Raw genomic sequence first — 24,708 nt, 5'->3', positions numbered from 1 at the left:
TGGAAATGGACAATCTACAGACACTGTTACACTTAAAAATACTTTACTATACTTGGATATGTATTTATTCATGTACTAGTACAGTAATTACGTAATTTTCATCCTCCATATGCACAGCTGAGCCTCGAGGACTTAATGTGGTTTGTGGCGCCCCCTGGTGGCAACTGTCGGCACAGCATTAACAACCAGGTTTTAGTTTCTACTGTTTAAATAAACAAAAACATGTCACTGCAGTTGTGCTATACATATGAGCGAAGACGTAATAATGACAAACCACAGTGATTTGTAACAGAGCCTGTATATTTAATGTTTTTTTTCCTGCAAAATACAAATACTACGACGTCTTAGCGAGGGATTTGCTGTACATGATCTGTGCAGAGGGTAATTTATTTCGTCTGAGAAACATTGTCTCCAAGTGGCGACAAAGGCCAGCTTATGCCGCTAACAATCTCTTAGTATATGTAACTTGTTATTAGAAGCGTTAGTGCATGTCAAGAGAGAGGCAAGTGTAAACTCGTAGTACGGAGAACATTCACTGTCACCAGGTTAGAATAAAGTAGCGTGAATGATAGATTTGACCGTTGAGTCAAAGAGTCAAACCGAAAACACAAAACCGGGTTTTACACTTGGTTTCCACTCCACCTCGGCTGTGTGGTCTCCTGCCTGGCAGTTCTGTCGGGCCCGGTGGACCCAGCCAGAGGCAGCGGCAGGGGACGGTGCCGGTGTGTGACAGAGCAGCGGGGCCTTTAACGCCACAGCGGAGGCTTGTTACAGTACTCGACCGCGTACGGTACCGACCGGCGGCTGAAGGGCTGCGAGTTCCAAATATACAGTTTTTAAACCAAAATATTCAAATGTGAACAACCCTCAGCCACCGACCCCTTAAAACAAAGCAGATCCTGATCACAACCGCCTGAATCTCCCTGAAAGCTGAATAAAAAAGGGTTCGTGTGCGTCCCGTCTCTGCTTTTTTATATTACTCTTTTCATATTAAATAGAACTGCAGACATCTAAAAATATCAATTTGATATAATAAGGAAGGAAACTTTTTATTAACTATTTTTTTTTAACTATTTTTATAAACAAAACACTATGAACTTTGTGCAGCAAAGTATCGCTGTCCTGCTGTAAATGGCTTTTTGAGTGCAGTCCTCGTGCTGCAAAAGCTTTCGGCACCTTAAAACAGCCTGAGCACCGGGAGACGGGAGCGACAGCGGTCCCTCAGGTCTCCACAGCGAAGTCCGGCTCACAGATGCTTTAACTCCCGCTGGGTTGTATGGAAGCAAAGAAGGGCCACACGCAAATGGACGTCAGTGTTTTAGAAAAAACGCTGTTTGGAAGTTTTTTGATCTAAAACATTTGTGGACTTCTTGTTATATATGAAATAAAGGAATCTGATTATTTCTTATTTGTGCAATTTACAGAAAAGTAAATTAGGGGATAAATTAAAAAAAGAAATTAGAGATTAAAAAGCTAAAAAGCCACTCTAAGTGAAATTAATTCCTAGAATATTGGCCATAATTATGTCCGGGTTCATTTGTCTGATCTGAATCCTCTGGCGTTTCTTTGCTTCCGTAGATTTGTTGCTAAATTGCATTTGCTGAGTTTTTAGAAACACGACTCTGAAAATTATTTACTAACTCTGATAAGCGGCTTCACATCAAGTGAAATGTATCCAACCTGCTGCTAATGACTTTCTCACCACTCAGACACTTCCTTCGTCGCCTTCTCTTCCATCTCCATCTCTCAACCCAAACCCAACTTACTCTCTCTCTCTCTCTCTACCGGATTAGTTTTCCCCACTTGACCTTCTGTTCGCTCTCCTCAAAATGTGCTAAAAGTTATAGTTTTTAATGTGCGCAAAAATGTTGAACCTGCAACGCGGCTGACCGACCCGTTAAACTCACCAGTAGCTTCGCTGTTCCGAGTACCAGACTTCTTCACTTGCGTTTTGTTAGTTTTCATACATGTGCACATGCGTCCATGTGCGTTTAACACATTTCCTTAAATTTCCTCCCTGAACACACACAAACAACAAAAAAAAAACAACGCGGTACATGTACATCAACAAGCCGTCCAGCTGCTTCGTCTCTAATGAGGAGCTGAGACGTCTGTACTGAACACTGAGGACATGGTCCTAATAACAAGGTTCAGGGTGATTATATAACAGTGAAGTCAATTTGAAGCATATACTAATTGCTGTTTGATTAGTGTGTCGTAGGTCTGGTAGAACTTTACCTTTACGCTAACTAACATGTAGTGTTCGTTTCCTTTTCTAAAGCTTGAAACTGCACCTTCATGTAACTGACTTCTCTTTAACTCGTGTGACTCGAATCACATTCTAGGACCATGTCTTATTAGTTTCATACAGCCGTCGTTGCTCTCATCTACAGCTACAGTACGTGTTATAAATACAGCAGAGCATCACTGGATCCGTTTCTGCCACCTGGCGTACATGTCACCGTTACACATATATAGCACACCCACTCAGTACAAGAAGAATATGATGATAACACTATAAGGTAACTCTACTGACACCCCCTCCCCTCTGGCTGTGGCCCGGCTCCCATCATGTGGCCCAGCCCTCCGATAACCTCATCCGCTTCACCGACGGGCTGTGGCGCTCGTCCTGAGCGGACAGGGGCCGCAGGAGGAAGCTGTCGTTGCCGTGGTGATCCTCGCGCTCCTCGCTGCCTTCGTAGGAGCTGCCGCAGCTGGAGGCGCTGTCGCCCGGGGAGCAGCCGGGCTCGTTGGGGCCGCGCCCGGAGGACGGGTACCCGGCTGAGCCCACGCCGCCGAGGCCTGGGCCGACCATGCCGACGCCGCGGTCCCCCAGGGGAGAGGCCGGCTCGGACTTGATGTGCAGGTTCTGGTGCCCGGAGGCGAGGTTAAGGTTTGAGTTCTGACACAAGTTCCTGCGAGAGAAGAGAGAGAACCCTGACGCTTCTAGAACGAGACCTGACCTGTTTGAGGTGGTGTTGGCCTCTTTTACAGATACTCACCCCATGTGTCCAAGTGCCGAGTGCTGCAGATTCTGAATCTGCTGCTGCTGCCAGTTCGTCACCGACCCAAGACCAGAACCTCCGAACCCAGATAGCGAGCACAGGTCGGCGCCGAGGGAGAACTCTGAGGGAGGCAGGGGAGAAAGTCCATGTGGTTACCTACAGCCTGCATGTGGAGCCCCCCGCCCTCGGCCCAGTAGCGCGGCCCGTTAGCGGTCACCTGTGCCGTAGGAGGAGGACAGCGTGGACGGGTAGCCGCCCATCCCCGGCCCAGGCAGAGTCTGAGCCGCCAGGGACACGGCGGGACTCGACAGCGTCTGAGCCGTCTGAGAGTGGTTTATTCTCTGGTTCTGGAAGTGAAGCAGAACTGCATCACAAACACACAAACTGTCACCGGGTTTGAGGCAGGGAATCAGCTCCGCCCCCATCAGGATGCTGACGACCAAGAAGCTACACACATACACACATTACTGAACTTAGCAGCTACAGCGTCCACTTACCAGCATAAGGTCAAAGTCCTCACACTGGGAGCAGCATCAAAGCATAAATGGGAGTTAGTCTCCTTGCGTGTGTCGCACATTAAAGGCTGCTTTAAGCGAAGCACTCACGATGGTTGGCATGTTGCTGCACTTGTTGGACGGGGGCATCAGTGTCCGGAGGTCAGGCTTCCGGTTCATGCTCATCGAAGGGGGACTCTTATCCTGCAGGGTTTTGGACACTCCATCCGGAGACAGCAGCCCGGGGGAGGGGCAGTGGTTGTTGTAGTTAGGCCCTGAGAAACATAACAAACTGAAGGTGTTAAAGTTCATCATTGCAGATGCATGAGGTGAATGAAAGGATGACAGCTACATAAATAGCAAGTTCCCGTCTTACCCACGCTAGAGACCACGGTGCTCGGCAGATCTGAAGCCATCAGACCTGCAGACAAACACTATGTTAGATCCATATGTTAGAAATAAAGGTTTATAATGTGGGCAAAAGGCATCAGTCTATTCATAGAAACCTGCGTTTCCAGTGCTGGCGGGCCGCTGGGGAGACATGCTGTTTCTCTGCATGGAGTGTGAGATGGGCAGCATCGTGACCGAGTTGCCGTGGTTACCGAGCCCGCTTCCTAGGCCGGGGTGGGAGTAGAGCAGTCCGCTGGGGCTGCCGCCAGGGATGGACACCCCCATGTCGTAGTTGCTGGGAGGCAGACCCTGCTGGACGGGTCAGCAAGGCCGTGTTAGTGCTGAACAGGACGCCACCAACACAAGCTGATGGGAACTTACACAGAGTCTCTGCCTGTTGATCATCAGGTCGATGTCGTCGTTGATTTTGCGGTACTTGTCATCAGACTCTGGGCTCTGGCCAGCAGAGTCGTCTGCCTCGATGTCAGGGCTGTCGCAGCCATTTAGACCTTTCTTACGCAGCGTCTGGTTAGGAAATGTATAGTACAGTTCAGACATTGTAATCACAAAAACCCACATAATTATTTAGTTAAATAAAAGTCTTTTATAAGTATTTTATTTGCTCCATGGTGACTAAAGTTGTACTCGTGGCCAATGTTGGAGGTCCGATTTTGAGCGCTGTTCATTCACAATATCGCAACAAAACTTCCTTTAAGTGCTGCAGCAGTGACCGTTTCCACCACAAGAGGGCGCCAACAGACTGCGCTTCACCATCTACCAACATGACCGACAACTACGACCAAAACCAACACAGCTGCGTCCACAGACCTGCCCAATGCACCTAACAATAAAGAACGTGAATATATATATATATATATATATATATATATATATATATATATATATATATATATATATATATATATATATATATATATATATATATATATATATATATATATATATATATATATATATATATATATACATGCCTTTAATATGTATGAGACGCAGTAGAGTTTATCACAGTGACCTGCTCCAGCACTTCACAGCCCATTAGTCCAGTCTGTCACTGGATGAGGGGCTCAGCGCTGGGCCCAGTGCAGCGATCCCACTCATCCCAGTCATGTCCACCTGTTTTGCAGCAGGGTCTGTGATGGGGGGGGGCAGCTCCCACCAATGCTGGAGCGGCTCCTGGAGGGATGGCCGTAGAAGGCTATTTTCTGCTCCTGCGCTCCGCGGCGTCTCTCGTCCCTCCCTCGCAATCTGTCAATCTGGCTCGTCTATTAAAGCCCAGAACCGGCTCCGGCCCACTTTCCCCTCCACTACTGTGCCGCCACGGCCTGCGCTTCCACCCCAGAGAGACGTGTGAGTAACCTCGATGAAGGAGGAGCAGCAATGGAGTACTTGCTTGCTACTCTGAGTAATCTCTGACCCAGAATGTGTGTCTGCTGGCAGGTATTTCTCTAGACTGAAGGAAGGATCAAGGGGACGAGGATGCCATAATATCACCCACCCCCCCCCCCCCACCCATCGGTCCGGTTCTCTCCTTTCGTGGGTGGTCTCCGCCTCCACCACTTCCACATCTGACGATGCTAAGGCTGCAGTGGTTGCTGTGCCTGCGTGTGTGGGCGTAGCTGCTCTACAGAATCCGGCGTGTGCCAAGGAGCGTCCCACTGCTGCCGAGGCATCGGATCAGACCTCCGTCCAAAATAAGACAAACACGCATTTCCTAGACCTACAATGATACAAATAAGGAGACGGAGGAAGTGAGGTCACAACAGAAACTGTAGCAGGAATATAACAAACAACAGCCCATAGTAAAAAGAGAAGTGGATTAAGCTCTAAGAATGATATTAGTGCATTTGCAGTACTAGACTACTTCAAAACACCAATGTTTCCTCCTAGAATCAGCTGGTGTTTGGCTTTTAACTGGTGAACAAGGCTTTATCACCAAACCTGTAAATAGCAGCTACACTAACACATTTACACGACGCTGACAGTAGAGCCACGGTCCAAACGTCACATTCACGTCATCCGCTGACTGTCACTGTCCCTGAGGTCCTGGTCCTTCATCACACTATAATTATCATAAGTACAAAGTTGGTGTATTCATGCGAGCTCTGCATATAATACTAGTTATATACACCAGTAGCTAGTGATATGATGGAACTTATTGCTTGATGGTGTTTTGTATAAGAAAATGTTCAAGCATTACTGTGCAGTAATGCCCCAAAGATGAACCCCCTCCTCCACAGATAGAAGCTTCTGTGGTAAAGGGGAAAAAGGAAGGAGGGAAGTGCAGCCGGTTGTGGGGAACTAAGACTCGGTTGCCTTAAGTTGCTTCTCTTCCTTTTCTTATTTTCCTCCACTGGCTCACACAGTCATACGTTCACAGGCCGACCACAGACACACTCACAGCCCGACACGGCTATTCTTAGCCCTGTTCTGGGCTATTTTTAGACCACTACCGGTTTCCAGCCATTTAGCAGGGAGGGATCACAGCCAACACAAAGGAACTGGACTTACTCGGCGAGCACATGTGTGTGTGTGTGTGTGTGTGTGTGTGTGTGTGTGTGTGTGTGTGTGTGTGTGTGTGTGTGTGTGTGTGTGTGCGTGTGTGTGTGTGTGTGTGTGTTTGTTTGTGTGCACGACATCTGAAAACTTCATCTGTTTCTAATCTAAACCAGCACCGAGCCACAGTGGAACACACGCACACACAGAATAAGGTTGACAGAGTAAAAGTGAGGAATGCAGAACTCCTCCGACTTATAAATAGCACTAAGGTTCCCAGGCTCAACCAACGCAACACAATACGCTGATAGTCATCTGGCCTGTCGCCTGCACACAGGCTCATGCCAGCATGAGCATGAGGGGAAAAAAACAAGATGACCCAAACAAAGAAGCCTCTCTTCTGCTAAATTCCAGTCTGGAGGATATTTCTTTGAAGCCGAGCCTTTTCACAGCTTCCTTATGTATTAGCTCACAGGCAGATCCAGGTTATTTTAATACTTGCATGTTTCAGGTTTGGCTCCTGGTTGTGTTCACTCAGCTGGTGATGATCATGCTGTTAGCAGTGTTTGCTTTGCAGGCTCGATGCTAAGCTACAGGCGGTTACTCATGTCCACCACATGTTGACCCGCGTCTCCGCCCTCCGCTCGGCGCCTTGAGCCCATCGCGACCTTGGCGCGGCCCGGCCCGACGCCGCACTGTTGCCTCGCCCCCCCGGGGGGTCACGCATGCCTCTCGAAGACTCCTGCCTCTGCCACCGTCCAATGGGAGAGCGGCGGGATTAGGCCGGCACGTTGGCCGGGCGTCAAACGCCACCAGCGACCGGCCGGCGGAGTCGAACCCCAACCATGTGTGCGAGCGGCCTGAGTCACAGCCAGCACACGGAGACGACTGCCAGACGCAACAACGCCAGCAAATGAAAACAAGCAGGGGACACGGAGCGATGTTGCTCAACTGATTTAATAATTATCTCTTCACAGAGACCACAGATGATGAGTGAGCTGCTCACAAGCCCTCGCATTCTCAGACTAACATACTTTTAGAATGAAAAGCGTTGTTTGTGGTTACTGGAACAGGACCCGGGCTCCGGTTGACCTCTCCCACCGGCTCGGCTCGCTGACACGCAAGGCATTCATTACGTCAGCGACAGCTGGCTGCAGCAAGTGGTCGGCCTCCACCTGCCAGCACGCAGCAGTGGGACGGGGGAGAGGCTGCGTGTTGTGAAGGGTGGAGCGGCGAGCGGGCCGGATCGGACCGCGTGGACGCGCTGCAGGGACGGAGAGGCCGCCCGGGCGGATTACAGTAACGAGCTAAACGGGATTGCGGCAGATTAGGGAGGATTGCAGGGCGCGTAAGCCTGGTTCTGACGGGTTTAGCCCAGCGGCCATGTGTCGGGCCGCGTGGAGGGACGGGCTCAGGTAAACTCACGTAAGGTGCGTGCCAGACATGTGCGAGCAGCGAGCACAAGCGCACCGACGCACCGCTTCTCCTCGTTCCCCCGGCTCATGAGAACGAGCCCGACCAGAACCGCTCCGCTCCCCGGCCTGCGACGCCCCGCTCCGTTCCCAGAGTCACCTGGACATTTTAAATGTTGCATTCAACGTTGTTTTTCACCAACGCCTCGTGACTCAGCCGAGTCTTTAAATGAATCCAGGAGGCGTAAAAGCTTCTGCGTTGCCTGTGAGTGGGAGGACACTGGACTCCTGCTGGCACTGACTTTTGACAGCTTAAGTTTGACCTTGGTGACACACAGTGCTTAGCAAATGTCCACAGTGTGTGTGTGTGTGTGTGTGTGTGTAGAGGCCACACTGGAGCAAAGCTGCTGGTCTGAGATCCTGACTTACGTCCACGATGTCGGAGTTGGTGCGGCTCTCGTGGGGCTCGTTGTACTCGGTGTACTTCAGCAGAACCTTGTCCATGTCGGTGCTGGCGTACTGGAACAGCTTGTTGGTGCTGTTGAAGATGATGAGGGCGATCTCGCAGTCGCACAGCACGCTCAGCTCGTAGGCTTTCTTCATCAGGCCAAACTTGCGCTTGGTGAATGTCACCTGGAAAACACAAGATCACACAAGTTAAAACGAGCACATGTAGTGATAATACTAATACTCACTGAGGATTGTTTGACACCAGCTGATTTTTCTAACTCCTCGTATTTCTTGTCCCATTAAACTTATATTTAACAAAACGTCCAGCTCTGATAAAAAACAGCTAAAGATATGAAAAACAAATACAAGTTGCAAAGCGGCGAACATTTACCAACATGTACACAGACGTGTGGGTCCAGGAGAGCGGAGGAGGTCAGGAAGCACATGTGCCTGCATTTCCTGTCATAACAGGAAGCGAGGAACCGCTCCCCCAGACTGGACCTTTGTGTGTGTGTGTGTGTGTGTGTGTGTGGGTTGAGGTCGGCTGAGGGTCACGTGACTGGTTCTACTGGAGGCGGCCCAGCGTGTGAAGGACTCAGCCTCACAGGAGGAGACGCATCCCATAATGTGTGTGGAGCACAGTTCAACCGGGCCTGAACCCCTAGAACTAACAGCCACAGTGAGGTCTTACATGTCTATTCCGTTCGTCCATGATTCGCGCTATCTGAATCTTTTTTCTCCCCATCTTCGCAACGTCTCCTGTGGCTTCTCTTCTCGGTTGCTATCGTCTTATCTTCCGGCTGCTTCGATCGACGTCCAGCTCCCACTCTTCCCCACGTTTCGCTTCCAAACTGCTGGTTGGCTCCTGCGGGAAAGCAAGACATGATTATTAGAGTTTGAATACTATAAAATGCCCGATTACCGTGTTTACACATGCGTAAGACACGGAGGGGAGTGAGCTGCTTTTGAAATTAGCTGATAAAAATAACAGATAGCAAAAGTAAACCGGGCCTGAACACATGTAATTACTGGCGCATTGTGTGTGGGTATGAGCTGCACGCACAGGCAGGCAGCACATTGTCTGTCTGCGCGCCCCCGACACACCCAGAGCCCGCTTCCTGGGGGGGGGGGTGATGAGTTGGACCACAACGAACACAGGACTTCATCCTGGACATCTCCTCTCTGGGTCAACAACAATCGCTGTGTGTCTGCGCCATGTGACCCGCGTCTCAGCTTAAGAGCTTGAGTCGCCGAGTTAACGGGATGTTCACACACGCGGAGGCAGACGCGCTCCGCGGGCTCCCTTGGCTCCAGGCCACGGCCCGTCGGCCTCAGCGGGTGACGGCAGAGCGAAGGAGCGGGCACGCGTGGGAGGAGGACGCGTGCCCGCTCCTGCGCTTCATCTCCCTCATCGATGAGCGACAGTTTTATTTTCAAGGTTTTAATATTAGTATTAATAAAATGTGAGGAATTTCAGAGGTTCCTTGTGGTTCATAATTAATTAGAATAATTATTAGGTGCAGCTTTTCCCCACTCCCTGTTTTTCCATGTGTGAATATGAACTGACAGCTTCTGCCATCGGGCCGCAACTGCTGTGTTTTGCCACAAGGAACCCAACACCGATCAACACGAAGTATCATCTGCTTCGTGCCGCGACACGCCGACCCGCGAGAATATCTGGAGCCTGAGTCACATCAGCAAAACGGCGAAGGATCCACGCGCTTTAAAATTAGCAGCGCGCCGTAGAAGAGAGGGAGTTTTAGGCCGCGTGGGGGGACGATGGCGTAAAACAATGAGGCGCGTGCAGCCGCGTCTGCAGGTGGGATTGATTCCACGGTTTGATCCTCGCCGGCTTGACAGCAAATCTCCACCTGGCTCACGCTCCGCGCGCAAACTTCCCCGCTATTTATAGGCTCCCGTGTAAAACACAAGGCTTCCAAAAATAAAAAAAAAGACTGAACTTTTTACCCCGACCAACAACAACACGAGCGGTTTTTCTGGGTCCCAGACAAGCGGAGGACTGTGGAACAGAGGAAGAGATGGAAATGAGCCATCTCACGCAGTCCTCAGCTGCTCCCTCTGTCTCTCTGTCCTGCCAATTATTTTCCAACATGCTCAACCTCGGCGACACAGAGCGAGACGGGGGGGGGGGGGGGGGGGAGGGTTCACATCATTCATTTAATTATTGCAAGCTAAGTACTATTAGAAACATGAACTCAAGTATTATCCTTTGAACTCCCTCCTAACTCGATCACGGCACCAATCATCACCTGCAGCAGCGTCCCCACGTGTTTACTGGACAATTAAAGCCACGTCTAAGAGCAATAACGACGGCACTTTTCCAGCGGCTCGGTCCATTTGGTGCATGTGTGTCACAGACTATCTCCACAGCGGAGCAGCAGCTAATGGGCGGCATGTGGCAGTGCCCTTGTATTTCTTGGCAGGACACTCTGCGTGTCTCTGTGTCAGGGCACTGGGAAAAAGGGGGGGGGGCGTGGGTGAGTGGTGGTGGGGGGGCACTGACAGCTGTGAGTGGTCCCCAAGTAATTGGCTCCATTACTGCCTTCTACTGTACGGGGGGCTTTCAGGAAGCCTGATGTGGAGTTGTTTTTAGTTCTACCTGGAACTCGAGTCCAGATCAATGTAAAAATAGCGGAACAGAAGAGCAGACTTGGCGAAAACGAGCCCGTTTCTGGCTGAACGCGGCTAATGGCACTGTTGAGGCCGTAAAGGGCGGCGGTGAGACGCGAGCCGCTGACACGGAGGCTCCACGAGCACGCGCAGGAGCCGCGAGAACGTGCAGTGCGTTCTCCGGCTTGGCGTTCAAAACCAACGATCAGCTGACAAGAAATGCAGCTGCAGAATTACCAACGATTTTCCTTCTGTCCAGTGGAGCCGGCGCCATGACGTAGAAAATATAATTCTATTAAGTTAGAAACTAGAGAAAGCCGAGAAGGTGCTGAAACAGCAGATGCGCGAACACAACGTCAGTTACGGCCTCCATCACTGCGTGCTTACACACAAAGAGCAGCTGAATGTGGAAAATGAAGAACGTCGTGCGTTAAAGTGACATTTGTTCAATTTCGTTCAAGTCGATAAAGACAATCACACAATCACGTTTTTCAATCTAAATCTAAATACTCGGAAGTTGTCTGGAGTATTTCAAGCCCCATAAAGGTTGAGCGACCTTAAAGAAAAAGCAGAAGACGGGACATGAATCTCCACGTGCATCACGTGGCAACAAAGTTCAAAGCCTCATCAACTTCCAAGAAACAAATACTCACTAAATTGCCGGTCAAGGTCCTTATTAAGGTTTGAGATGTAGACGTGAGAAACCCGATCTAATGCATGCGGTTCAGCCAGGGACACCCCTGTATAAGCAGTGCGTGAGTCACAGACACCACATGTTCACAGGCATTAGGAGGCAGCGTCCCTGCGCACACTGACAACAAAGTGCTGCATCAGGATTTCAGTCCATCCTGAAGCAACCGGCGAACGGCCACTTGAAGTCTGCAGCCATAAAGAACCGCATCAGCGTTCTGGTGCCGTTCAAACTACTGGTTGTAAACCGCGTCAGTTCCTAATTAACTGTTTGGTGTGTGAACCCTTTACCCCCGGAGTCAACGACCAGTCCTCAACTAAACACAAGTGAAAGACAAGTGCAACACATTCACGTTCATTCTACAGGAGGTGACGCGTCTGTGGCTTCGTAGCAAATAAAACCGGGACGTCAGCCTGTAGAAGCCCGAGGGCGAATGCGTAGGTCGTCGACTCAGTCCGAACCGTCCGAACCGTCCGAACCGCCCGCTCACTCCTCCGACCGAGTAACGTACCCGAGCAAAGTTCCACGAGCCCCCGCCGGACCGAGCCGAGACCCGACCCCGGTGGTGAAGTGGGAAAAGAAGTTGTCCAAACTCCCGCGACCGGGACCGAGGAGCCGGTTCGGCCTCTTCTCGCTTTGTTATCCGACGTGAGGAGAGGAAACATCCACAGACAGAAGGTTTCTCCCGCTTCTGTTTGTTTCCTGTTGTTTACCAGCCAAACTGCGCGTCGAGCCCGCACGTCACGCACCTCTCTCTCTCTCTCTCTCTCTCGCTCTCTCTCTCTCTCTCGCCCGGTCTGACGCTTACCTCTGATTCCTGGCCGCTCACTGCCGCATGTCTTCCTCCGTTTCCGTCCAGCGGTTCACAACCCCTGGGGCACGCGCTTCTCTGGCTGCCGGCGAGCACCTGGGCGGCGGCAACATCACACACGGGCACCGGCACACGCGCACGCACAGAAACACACACATGTATCACACATCAGAGACTGTAAAGGTCTGATACGAGTCAACGCTCTGTGTCTTATTTACCGCATTGTACATATATTCCAACAGGTCCTCGGTCTCTAGAAAAATAAACACGTGAATGCTTGTTGTAACTCTTTCCATCACGTCCCGGCTCTTTACCGCCCCCTAGCGCAAAGTATTACAGGTGCGCCGCTCCGTTCAATTAGTCGCAATATTAGCAGAAAACGTCTCTCAAACTTGTAGTCTCATGTCCTCATGTCTTTTATGCCACAGAGCTCGAGGCTAACAGGTTTGATCTCTGACTGATTCTCACTTATTGACTGGAAGATGAAACCCTGAACACAAGCCGCATTGGACCGACTGTTAGAGGAACAAGACATTTTAATATCGCCTTACTTTTTCCGTTTGACTGAGAGAGAGGTTTGATGTAAAGACAGACTGTTTGTATTTGACCTTAAATCACACAACGCTCCTGCATAAATATAAATCATCCAGCTGGAGCAGACAGCAGACTCTAATAAAGCAACTCAGACTCCGGTGACAGTTCAAAGGCAGAATGCATAATATACTCTTTAATTTGCTTGGAAATGATATTTTTACTGCAGAATTAGTGCCGTCCCACATTTATTTAAAGTCTTATCCAAAGTGGAACAGCGCTTCTGGAAAAGTGGACCATGCGTCCTCCTAATAGCCCATAATATTCTGTAACAGTCAGATTGGCCACATCTAATATGTAAAAATACTAAAATAGTGAATAGTGAAATTAGTGAATGTCAGAGCGATAAAGAAACAGAAAAAACATACAATTTGAGTAAATCATACATGATTCCCCAAAAAAGGGTCACATACAAACATCGCGTGTGTGACAAATATGTCATTTACCAAATACGACAGTTCAGATTCAAATCAGACTTGACTCCGTATGTCGAAAAGCCCCAGACAGACAAACCCATTGAAATAGAACTTACAGCAGCTTTGATGTTTCATTTGTGTCCATCTTACAAACACTCTGTCTGAGATTCTCTCTGCTTTTGTTCTCTATCAGCTCTTGAGCTACTGGAAGCGCCACTATATTCAGCATAGTGAAAATGTGATTCTTCTGCCAAAAAGCTAAAAGCTAACAGGTTGAAAGACTCATTAAGTTGTCAAAGAGGGCAAATAGTTTGTCTGTTTTGGTACCAACAAACACACAGTTACTTTAGCAAACACAAACCCGTTTGTATTTTGCATTTATAATTTAAATACACACTTGGTTGAGTGAGCTTTCCCCAGGAGGTACACACTAAACATTCAAAAAGGCTGGAAGCATCAAATATGCTGGAGGAAAAAAAACTATGATATGTCTGAGAGACCTTCAGTAAAACAAGCTCAAAGGTCCAACAGGAAGCTTTGGAGTTTTAACTCAGAGCCAGATCAAAGTTGGAGCTGCAGCTGTTGCGGTCAGAAAAAGGCTCCGATATGTAGAAACAAAATAATAAACTGGACCCGAATGCTCAATATGTTATCAACCTTTCACAGCAGCCTCCAGGCATTCATACATAACCAGAATAATAATTAGTGCTTCAAAATGCACAAATCAACAAGTAACAACAGACATATTTAAATACAGTAAACACCAACATGTAATAAAATACACACTTCTGTGTATGTTAATGATAAAATCTGACTATTATACTGAATATTGTTGTTGTAGTTTAACGGAAAACTAAAAATGTTCAATTAGTGTGGGTCAGTATCAGTTTGTTTTTTTCCCCTCCTTCCTGCCTCTGACCAGTAGGTGTCGCTATTGTATCTGCCCTAAAAGCTTCATATTGATACAGTGATACAGATGCATTATTTCTGATATCCCCACATAAAGTAACAAGAAAGAACAAAAATATATGAAACTATATGTCACAGACACAACCTATTCATTCCATAGCTTATTTACAGTTTTTAAACAAAATATTTCCTTTTGTTTTGTGTTTTTCGCTCATTTGTAGCTTGTGGTTCACATCCACTACATGACAAAACAAACAACAAAGATGTTGGAGTGAAACTCTGATTATTGTTTGGTCTACATTAATTCTGTTCTGCATCTACTCTCATCTACTTTAATCTCCAGTGTTGCTTCCAATTATCCATACAGACGTTATGAGTTTCGTTTTAGCTGCCATCGAGTGGTCAAACACAACGACAGCAGCGTTCCTGTTCAGACCTAAATGCCGCTCATGGTTTCCTCATCCATCACCCATCCATCATCCTCCCAGCACACTCACCAGTGCTTCGTTCTCTCTTCACCTGGAAGGTTCCCCAGCAGCTCCAGCTGTGGGTTTGCTCAGTCAATCCCTTGTATCAAACAAGAAACGGATTTCAAGATAAAAACAATTAAAAGGAAGTAGTTGATGCTATTAAGCCAGACCAGCTGGCTTAGAAAAGAAGGGCACCCAGAAACTGGGCTGCGTTTGGATCTGAGCTCTGTCCGCACTGAGCCGGGGTAGTCTACACCCATGAGATCCTGACCCTCAAACACCGCCCCGTCCCTCCCTCCCTCCCTCCCTCCCCGTCGTCCCAACTCACACCCAATGACCCCCCCTGCGTCCAAGCTAAGTGAGTGCATGTCTGTGGAGGAGCCCGGTCACCTGTCGTTGTCATTCCTTGTATATTTAGCTCTGAGGTGTCACTGATGCCCGTGTGTGTGTTGCTGACACTCAGGGCCTCCGTGGGCCTTGGTGTAGGAGCCCAGGATTACTGCCCCAAAGGCTGTTGGCTCTACACATTACAGAGAGAGAGAGGGAGCAAGAGGTCCAACCTGCAAACATGTCCTAGATATCAGCCTCCAAGCATCTGCCTGACGGAGGATTACCCCCAGCTGTCCTCTCCTGTCAGGCCCAGCAGCAGGAGGAAGGGGGACCGGCAGGCTCGCTCCAGCTCTGCCATCAACCAATCTGTTGGGTATCAGCTCAGAAACTGAAGCACTGAGTCACCGAAAAGGTCCAGAACTGCCCCTCCTCCAGCGCTGAGAGCTGCCTCGGTTCGCTTCTAACACGGAACCAGGCTCAGGGTGGGAGGCCATCTGCCTCCGCCGGTCAGGGCAGTGGGAAAGTGAATGTTCACTGAGGTATTAACCAGTCTTAGGAGCCTTAATGTGTATATATATATATATATCTATATATGTTCAGAAGACGGATACCGCTCACATTTCTCCAAGTTACAGCTGCCCGGTCTGAATACAATAAAACCTGCAGACAAGTCTCAATTCTCTGCCATAAACTGCCTGAGTGAGGCCCACGGGTCTAACGCCAGAACCAGCTGCCTGGAACGTCGCTCATCGGGGCTTTTACAAACACGGGGGCAGAGAGGAAGCCGTCACCGCTGAAAAGAAAAAGCTTCGCAAAACGCCCCTCTTCTAACGTACACAGATGAAGACGGGGCCACTGAGTCTTAAAGGGACGCGTGGAACGTTCCAGCACGTTGCATGTGTGTTTTAACTCCCCCACCGTTGGTTTGCGTCCATCCGTTACCACCTCCTGAAAGGCAAACGCGCTCTCCACCACCAGCCTCCCACAAAAGGGCTGTTTAGACTCCGGTCCATCACTCTGACCCAGGGGGCGTCTACACTGCACTGGAAATGATTGTAGTTCTGATCAGAGAGGATTTGATGAGTAATGATGAGGCCAATAACTACAGCACGGTTCCTAATGACTTATTACATGTGTAACAGCCATCATCTGGGCAATACAACGCATCTAAACAGCATCCAGTGGCACGTGTTCCCACGCTTACTGTCCATAGGCAGAAACATAAACCAGCAATAAGGTCGCTATGAAGACAAGCAGATGTCTGGAAAATATTATTACTGGCAGGATGAGGCCTCCACACCTCACACCTCATTCAACCTTGTCCACCTCCGCTCCTTGAGCTTAACCCGGCGTCTGCCTTTCCTCCGGCTCTCATCTGGTGTAAAAGCTGCGTCGGCCGTTTTCTCATGATCGCGTCTCGCATCGTAGCGAGAGCTGAGACGGCGTCAGGTAAAGTTTGGTGTTTTTCCCCCCAGTTTACCGGCCTGCTGCTGCGGTGCGCCGTGGGCCGGGCCGAGCCGAGCCGGGATGTGCGAGGGATTGAGTTACCGTGAAAGCCATGAGTGTGTGTAAACTAATCCATCCTCAGCCAACTGCCAGGCATAGTCCACAGTCCACAGCACGTCTCGAGGCATTCCCCCCTCGCGTCTGTGTCTGCTCTCCTCCACGGAGGAAGTCAGCCCCAACATTTGTTATCTGCCCTTTACACTGGCTTCTAGTTTACATATAGAAGGGATTTAGTGTTTTAACAATCATCATGTAATCCTATGAACCGCTCTCTACAGGTGTATTTATGATAACATAACATTAAACTGTGTGTGAGACAAATGTGACTCTGTTTATTTCTTCTGGTCATTTATTGCGTTGTACTGATGAGCTGTTTAAGATGCCAGTCATTTCACAATGCAGCTCCACTGGTGGTGGCCGTGCAGGCTGAGGTCATCCTCACAGGACGGGTCAAAGGTCACGGTTCCCACCTGGACACTGGTGTCACACAGCGAGCTGACAGAGTCGTAAACACAATAGGCCTAAACGTGCTGGGATCATTTTTTAATCATACGCGGTCCTCGGTCAACAAGGATGAAACACGCACGTCAAACGTGTTGCTTTGATGAACATGGAGTCGTGAAAGTTCGAACCGAAGAGGCAGGAGCCTTTCCGCCCATGTTGCCTCGTCTCAGCCGGGGTCGGAGGGCAAGTGTTGTCACATGGTCGGCATTCCTCCCCTAATGATGGACAGGTGGACACGAGCAGAGGTCTGACTCTGGTTACCAACCAGACACTTCAGAGGCTCCCACTGTGAAAACCTAAGGACGTGTACAGTATCTGTGGGATTACGTTCACGCAAGCTGGTGGTGGGAGAGGAATCAAGTAAACGTTGAATAATCTGTAACGTTCACTCATGCTAAGTAAAAGTGGGAAAACTCTGACTTTTCTATCAGTTCTGGATTTTAGGAAACTGTAAAGTGTAGAAACATCAGTAAATGTTCACTCATCTCATTAGACCATCTAAATCTGGAAACCAACCTAACCAATGCTATTAGTCCTCACCAGAGAGCAATCAGACCCTGGTGAGATCCACCAGACGGATGTATTTTTAGACATTTCATCAACACAGATGATTACCAGCAGTACGAGAGCCCGTGTATACAGTCGTACAGCGCAAACCACAGGGGGGCGACTCTGAGGTTGTAACTGGGGAGGAACTGGGTTGGCCTATTTCTGGAGCATGTGTTGCTCTGGTCCAGGGTCCAACAGCTGAGCATGTGCCAGTGCAAGGGCAGGTCGTGATGTCTGTCCCCGCAGTAACAACCAGATGCAGGTTCTTGTACTCAACCTTCAGTCTGAGTCAGTCCCTCCTGTGTTTGAGTGTGTGCGTGTTCCTCAGACCTTTTATTACTGCATCACTTTCATTTGTGCCCCTCAGAAACTTCAAAGCTCCATTACACAGGAGAAAACCACCAAGTCTTCTACTCTGTCATTGTGTGATTGGCTCAGATCGTTACCAAAGCAAACTGGGTTAGCAAACCACCCTCCTCCTAATCGTCTGGGAAGCAGACATGATGCATGCGGCAGGCGATGTTCTCATCTGACCAACTCAAGAGTATAAGCCTTCTGCTAAATCAGCATGCAAAGGTTTGTGGGAAGCAAATGACAGGGAGCTGGGTAGGACCCGCCTAAAGACCTCTGTGGTCACGATCCTGCAAGAACCATGTGTGATCTAAAACACATACACATACTGAAGATAATCAGAATCTCAGTATGTTATGTCAGGATTTGAAGCCTATATGGTGTTCAAGATAAAGTAATAAAGCACAAAGGTGAAACCTTATACATTATTCTTCATTTAATATTATCACGTTATTGTTAATCTAACACCACACTGCAGAAGCAGTAATTACAATTCTAAGCCAAGTTTTCAAAGAATTAGACTCAAGTACTATGACTTTCAGCTTCTCAGCCAAAATGGGTTTCACGTGGAATCATGATGATCTACCTCCCTCTAGTGGACAGTTGAGGGACGGCAGAAAGGATATTTGATGCCCCTATTTACTAAATTGAAATATTTATTATATTAAAGAGAAACACTGCCAAAATAGAAAAAAATGCTGACAAAAAAAAACTTTATTTTGTACAAAATAAATAGCACATACACCAACATTTACAGTATGTCAACAGTAAATACAGTAAAACTAATTGTTGGTCATGTACAAATGAAAATGTTTTGCTAAAGATTAGTAAGTTTCTCCTGAATAAATAACAAAATGAAGAGTATAAGTGAGTGAAAATAAGGTGTTAAAAAACTAAAAATAACATATATATCAAAGCCCAAATTGGTCGTTATACAGGTTAAAGGTTAATTTTATGCCACGTCTTATTCAAACAGAAAAGAACTAGAGACTGATCAAAAGCTTTTGATGGACTTCACACATTTGTCTCAAGGTAAATTGATGTTCCAGCTGTTCTATTTAATGTATAACGCACAGCTGATGAACAACCACAATCCACTTAAACCATCAAGGGGAAGCTGAGCGTTGACACACAAGGTCAGATGTTCAGTCTCTTCCACATGGACGACCAATCCAACAAACGGCTTCAGTACTGATAAAGTCCCTCACGAGGCGTCTCCATTCATAATGGCAAGAAACTCCTCTTGATTTACTGGAAGAAACAATTTACTGTTTAGTCAGAATTCCCCATTTCCACTACTTACAGTATTTCTTGTGTTAGGTAAAGCACTAACACAATGTTTAGGATATTTTATGTGGCTACAAATAATACATTTTTAATATTATGTAAATTGCTGAATATTAAGATAATAAGAAAGGGTTTCATTGTAGTTATACAACAATATTTGTTCAGTGACTTTCAGAGACGAGCAGCCGCACAAGTAGACATTAAAGAAAGATGACAAAAACAATAATATATAATATAATATACACATACTTGTGTTATTATTATAAAATCTACAAGATATTCAGAACTGTTATGAAAATATCTTTTTTTCCCAGGCAAACTATTTTGCTTTTACGTACATTCAAATAAATCTAAATCTAAACACAAGCCAGGGGTTTAAACGATTGTTAGTGTACCAAGCCAAATATTGTTAAGTACACTGAATACATACACTAAAATGTGAGGCAGAGTTTCTACACTCAGTCCTAATTTCACCCTTAATGTTACTTTCATACTCATACAGCTTTTAGATTGTGCATGTGAGTCAAAAAGGTAAGTATAATGAACAAAGAATAAAAAAACATTCTCAATTCCTGGTTTATTATTACCGATAATATTATCGAATGGGGAAATACCACATTACAGGAGTTTTCTGTGGGACCACAAAGATAAAGGGCAATAGCTCACTTACTTTCACCATCTCCATCGGTGTCAAACTCGTCAATCATGCTGCGCAGCTCCTCATCACTGACGTTCTCTCCAAGTTCTCGAGCTACTCGTCTCAGGTTCCTGAGACTAATCTTTCCTGATTCATCATCATCAAAAAGCTTAAATGCCTTCATGATCTCTTCCTTCGGATCTCGTTCAAGGATGCGGTCAGTCACTGTGAAAACATATTAGGGTCATTTAGGGACAGTACTTCAGCCAATGCAGGGATTTATTTTGACTGCATTTGATGTATTATTCCTCCTCTATATACTCCACCTGCAGTTAGCTTGTTTCAGCTATGTGGCAATAACTCTCTGTACAAACATTCACTTAAGAGTGAGGAAAAACTTACCTACTTCGTTGAAATCCTCAAATGTTATTTTGCCGTTTCCCTCTCTATCATAGTCTTTAAGAATCTTCAGAACATCAACCTTCTTCACTTCAAAGCCAAGGGCACGCATCGCCACCTGTTGAAGTGTGAATGTGAAATAAACTTAAACAGCAAAAGTACAACATGAACGACATAAGTGCTAATCCATGGCTTAATGGTTGGTTCCCTCTTCTTTACAGGTTTAATGTGCAATAAAGCAACTAATAACAAATCAAACCTACTCCTACAGATACAGAGATTATGTGTATATATATATTTTTTTCTATGCCTTTGCGCTGCTCACCTTCAGCTCATGATAGTCAATTTCTTTGTCTTTGTCTGTGTCAAACAACTCAAATGCTTCTTTGATTTCATGTTTCTGGTCCTCGGTGAGTTCTCTCCTCTTCTTGCGCTTGTTTTTGTCCGCTGCAAGATCAGTTCTGAAGAAATATGATTTAACCAACGTTAGGTTTACTTCATCCTAAACAAAATATTTATCGAAAAATAAACAAAGGACCAATCACGTTTTCGTTTCGAGAAATTTAACTTCACTAAATCGATCCCAGTCTGTGTTTAATGTGTACATTAAACGTAGATGATCGTGGTCAAACATGCTAACGCTAGCTAACGTAAAAGAGCTTACGCTAACGCTGTAAAAAGACGTTGGCGGCGTTCAAATCAGGTCATCTGATTAAATGATAGGAGAGAATCAGAAAAGGAGGTTTACCGTAAAGAGAGACTCATTTGGATTAATTTCTTTAGAAAGAAAACCCTAGTGATGCTATCCACAGCTATTGCCACAGTCGTCTCGTCAACAAAACAAATCCGACTCTGCGCGCTCACACAAACGCTTCCTATTGGTTTGTGGTTGCCAGGAAGCAGTGAAGTGTTCCCTGGTTGGTTGACGTCATAACGTAAGTGGACATTTTTTGTAAAAACTTTATTGCCATTAAATTTTTGGCAACGCTAATATAAGAACATAGGATTAATGGCACTAACAAATAGTAGCGTGAGACATAAAAAGTGTTTTGTCAATAGCACTAAATTCATTAAGTTTAAACTCAATCAAAGGGAAAACAATGATTTTTGAATAACATTTGATAATAACATGTGCCAAAAGACACCTAATCATGAGCAGATTGAAGGAAGCAACAATATCACTCATGCAATCAAATTTTGCTAAAGCTTCATATAAAAGAAACAACTGAGTTTTTCTAAAGACAGTGGCAACACTGACATCTACTGGCTAATGTTTAGTATTGTCCATCTCACACAGAGAAAGTAAAGTTGAACTCCTAGCGCTTGTTGCTTAGACATAACATACACAAAAAAGGCGCAAGACACATCTCATATATTTAAATGAGGATATTCTGAACACTTAATTTTTAATTCTGGGCTCCCGATGGTAACTGCAATAATGCAGCAACGCAGGACCCATGAAAAAATAAGTTTAACCCTCAGGAGACGTAGGTGGTGACAGAGCCACACGTGTTAATACATCCATCAAACCTCCACAAGGACACAAAACGCTGACAAGAAGCCAAGAGAGACAGAGAGGACAGTGTGTCTGGTAAAACTTACGTCTCCACCAGACGTCTCTTGAGGAGAAACGCACAGAGGCCTCTTGTGTTGCCTGTCTGACAATTCTCAGCAGAGATGCAGGGTGAGAGCAGAGGGAGGACGCGCTGCTCCTTAAGGTCATTTGTGAAGAAAAGCAGGAATACAGTTAACATGAACCCTCACCCCACTGCAGTTCAAGAGCAGATCCTCTCTCCTGAATCTAGCTGGAAATGCATTTCAAGGACTTATTTCTCATCACTGATGGAATGAACATTAAAAAGTGAATAAAATCGCCACAGATAATTGTAACGCTCCACAAGCATGAAGAAATGATCTTGATACACGCTCAGGGTGTGGTAGTGGGAAACATGGAATCGCTGCAGAACCATCACTGTCGCTGCGCCAGTGTTTCAATCAGTAGATCTACGGTTTACAGAGGAAGAGGAAATGTGGAGCAAGACAACAAGCGCCAGCAGAGAAGAGACCGAGGACAGAGCAGACTCCTCCCAGGGGTGAGATTGAACCTTTGTCCCGGCCTCTATCTTAGGGTCCACATGTGAGACGGGAGACTCGGACAGATAAGCAGAGACCCGATGACCCCCACTTTGTTCCAGACCGTACCTGCCGGTGGGAACTGTGGGAAATGCATGACAGTGCTGACGTCACGGGTCGTCAGAGATTGAGCGTGTGAAGCTGATTAGCCCTGGAAAATGTCAGGATGAGAAAACAACACATGTCTGTACAATAGTTTGAATATGAAATAATTTAATATTTGGTTAGGGGGTTAGGTGTCGAACCAAACCATCAGCAGAGCCGGGTCGCTGCTGTCCTGTGGCTGAACCTCTGTCAGACCTGCGTCTCTCAGACAGAGCTTGTGTTTCATGCCTCCTCTTGGCCTCACACTCAGTTCTTGTTGCCGAGGCGAACATGAGGAGGGGGCATAATGAGCACAGCGCATATTTACCTTACCCACAATCAGCAGGCGGCACACAGGCAGCTTCTTGACGCCACACGGGGGGTGGGGGGGGGGGGTTATGCAGACCTGGCCTCAGAAAGCTGCTTCTGTTTTCACTCAAACAGAGTCCGATTCAGCCTGTCGAGGGGTTGAACCCAACATCGATGAAGTCTCCCGGAGCTTCACATCAGTCGTCACAGTGATGCAACAAGGCTCCGGCTTTGCATTAAAAGAATATAATAAGCTTTAAAGAGAGCAAATGAGTAAAATGCTCTATTTCTGTTCACAGTGAGTTATGAATGGCTCACACAGCGAGCCATTACTGTCGCTGGGGTGGGGCTGCAGCAGCTTAAGGTCTCACTGTGTGTTCATGTTATTGCACCGAATTCCCCCGAACCCCACCCTGACGGAGCACAAGGACCCCCTGTCCACGCTGCACGCGTCGCCCTGAGGCTGCTGCCTGCGGCCACATCTGGCAGGTTTGACATCAGCCCCTTTTTTGAATTGGCAGAAATCTGGAGGGAATAACAGCTGATCTCCACGGGTTGAGGTCATGGCTCCATGGACCCATGTAAACATCTTCACACCGTAAACAGAGGCTTACAGCTGATCTAACAACCAATAAACCTCTACAGGTACAATTGCTTGCGTTTTGCGGTCTTTAGCAGTTCGGTGTTGAACTGACCTGCACAAACTCTCCGCTAACGTCACCCAGGACCAGATAAGGCTCCGTATCACTGTGACTCCATGCACATGACGTGATTTGGCAGCTTCGACCTGCAGCCATGTTCTGTAATTTAGAGACTTTAAATTAGAGGAGCAGAAGCTGATGCAGCTTTGGAAGCACATCTTCAGCCTCCACACACTTTGTCCAAGCAGTTTGGAAACTTGTCTCATCTGCTGCTTGGTTTATCACTACACAACAGTTAATTCAGACTCATTCATTAGGTCCACACAGAGATGCACGCACTCTAACGGACCTCCTCTGCAGTGGTTCCTGACCTTTTCAACTCTTTATTACTCCAACCTTCTGCTGTAAAAGCTCGCTGACCTCGACAATGGCGCCGTTAATGCTGCTGCGATCGGAGCTTTATGGCCCAGAAACCCGAGTCCTGAGTCGCGTGAGGATGCGGTTCACTGACATTCACACATCTTGGACAATTAAACCTTTCAGCACTGACACATCTTCATTCTTATTCTTCTTTGAAGTTGGACTTGGTTTGTTTTACTTGATTCTTCTTATGACAGTTAAAAACCAAAACAGAACTTTTCTAGCTTTTAATTTTGTGGAATCATTTGAAACAACAGGGATGAATCTAGTATTTGTCTCGTTGCGGAGCATAATTATCCCTATTTTAGAGTCCGGCATGTCAAAATGCGCATCCAAACTCAAGCTTAAATACAAACCTGCCGTGCAGGGAGAAGCTGACTGACAGCATCTCTTGTTCATGTCGCTTCAGTTGTTTTTGTAGTTTCAAATCCTTTATGAACGTTTTAGCAAAGTCTTCACTCAACTGAACAGTTTGACTTTGGATTTTTTCCAGTTACTGTGACTTCCTACTCCAAAAACAACACGTGCTGCCTTGAGCCACAGCAGATAGAGGGAGAGGGAGCCGGAGCAAGATAAGCACAGATCGACGGAGAGAGAGAGAGAGCGCGAGAGAGAATGTCATAATGAGTGAAACGAATTCTCAGCTGATTAGGTTGTGAAACGTGTGGTTTGTCAACCCAACACCCTGGAACTGTTACTAATTAGACTAAAGCCTGGTCCCACAGATGTAAACAGCTGTCCTTCCTCTTGGACACACCCCAGCTCTCAGACATA

The 24,708-nt window shown here is 47.1% G+C and overlaps 2 protein-coding genes and 1 long non-coding RNA gene across 6 annotated transcripts; all 3 read right to left on the bottom strand.

The window, feature by feature from the left end:
• Positions 1-279: 279 nt before the first annotated feature.
• On the bottom strand, positions 280-15,031 carry mef2ca (myocyte enhancer factor 2ca). 4 transcript variants are annotated; one of them, XM_029170059.3, is made up of 11 exons: positions 14,812-15,031; positions 12,396-12,494; positions 8,957-9,130; positions 8,245-8,448; positions 4,271-4,414; positions 4,006-4,198; positions 3,876-3,920; positions 3,611-3,774; positions 3,223-3,352; positions 3,003-3,126; positions 280-2,915 (listed from the first exon to the last, which is right to left on the bottom strand). In XM_029170059.3, the coding sequence occupies exons 3-11, from the start codon at positions 9,008-9,010 to the stop codon at positions 2,570-2,572; spliced, it is 1,404 nt and encodes a 467-aa protein (XP_029025892.1). In that variant the 5' UTR covers positions 9,011-9,130; positions 12,396-12,494; positions 14,812-15,031; the 3' UTR covers positions 280-2,569. The 4 variants fall into 4 exon arrangements, with proteins under 4 accessions (XP_029025892.1, XP_029025891.1, XP_055369167.1 ...); XM_029170058.3 differs by having other exon boundaries at positions 4,006-4,201; positions 14,812-15,030; XM_055513192.1 differs by lacking the exon at positions 12,396-12,494 and having other exon boundaries at positions 4,006-4,201; positions 14,812-15,030.
• A 3,689-nt stretch (positions 15,032-18,720) lies between these two features.
• Positions 18,721-21,254, bottom strand: cetn3 (centrin 3). Its single transcript, XM_029170062.3, has 5 exons — positions 21,096-21,254; positions 20,673-20,808; positions 20,351-20,465; positions 19,982-20,173; positions 18,721-19,275 (listed from the first exon to the last, which is right to left on the bottom strand). Exons 1-5 carry the CDS (start codon positions 21,110-21,112, stop codon positions 19,229-19,231), a joined length of 507 nt encoding a protein of 168 aa, XP_029025895.1. The 5' UTR covers positions 21,113-21,254; the 3' UTR covers positions 18,721-19,228.
• A 282-nt stretch (positions 21,255-21,536) lies between these two features.
• On the bottom strand, positions 21,537-24,412 carry LOC114867422 (uncharacterized). Its single transcript, XR_003787853.3, has 3 exons — positions 24,291-24,412; positions 23,569-23,673; positions 21,537-23,102 (listed from the first exon to the last, which is right to left on the bottom strand). It is a non-coding gene; the product is annotated as an uncharacterized LOC114867422 (long non-coding RNA).
• Positions 24,413-24,708: the final 296 nt, after the last annotated feature.

This window comes from Betta splendens, chromosome 12, assembly GCF_900634795.4.
Source record: "Betta splendens chromosome 12, fBetSpl5.4, whole genome shotgun sequence".
NCBI classification, from domain to species: Eukaryota; Metazoa; Chordata; class Actinopteri; order Anabantiformes; family Osphronemidae; genus Betta; species Betta splendens.
Note: the sequence above shows the minus strand (reverse complement) of the source record. Positions and strands in the feature narration are given on the sequence as shown.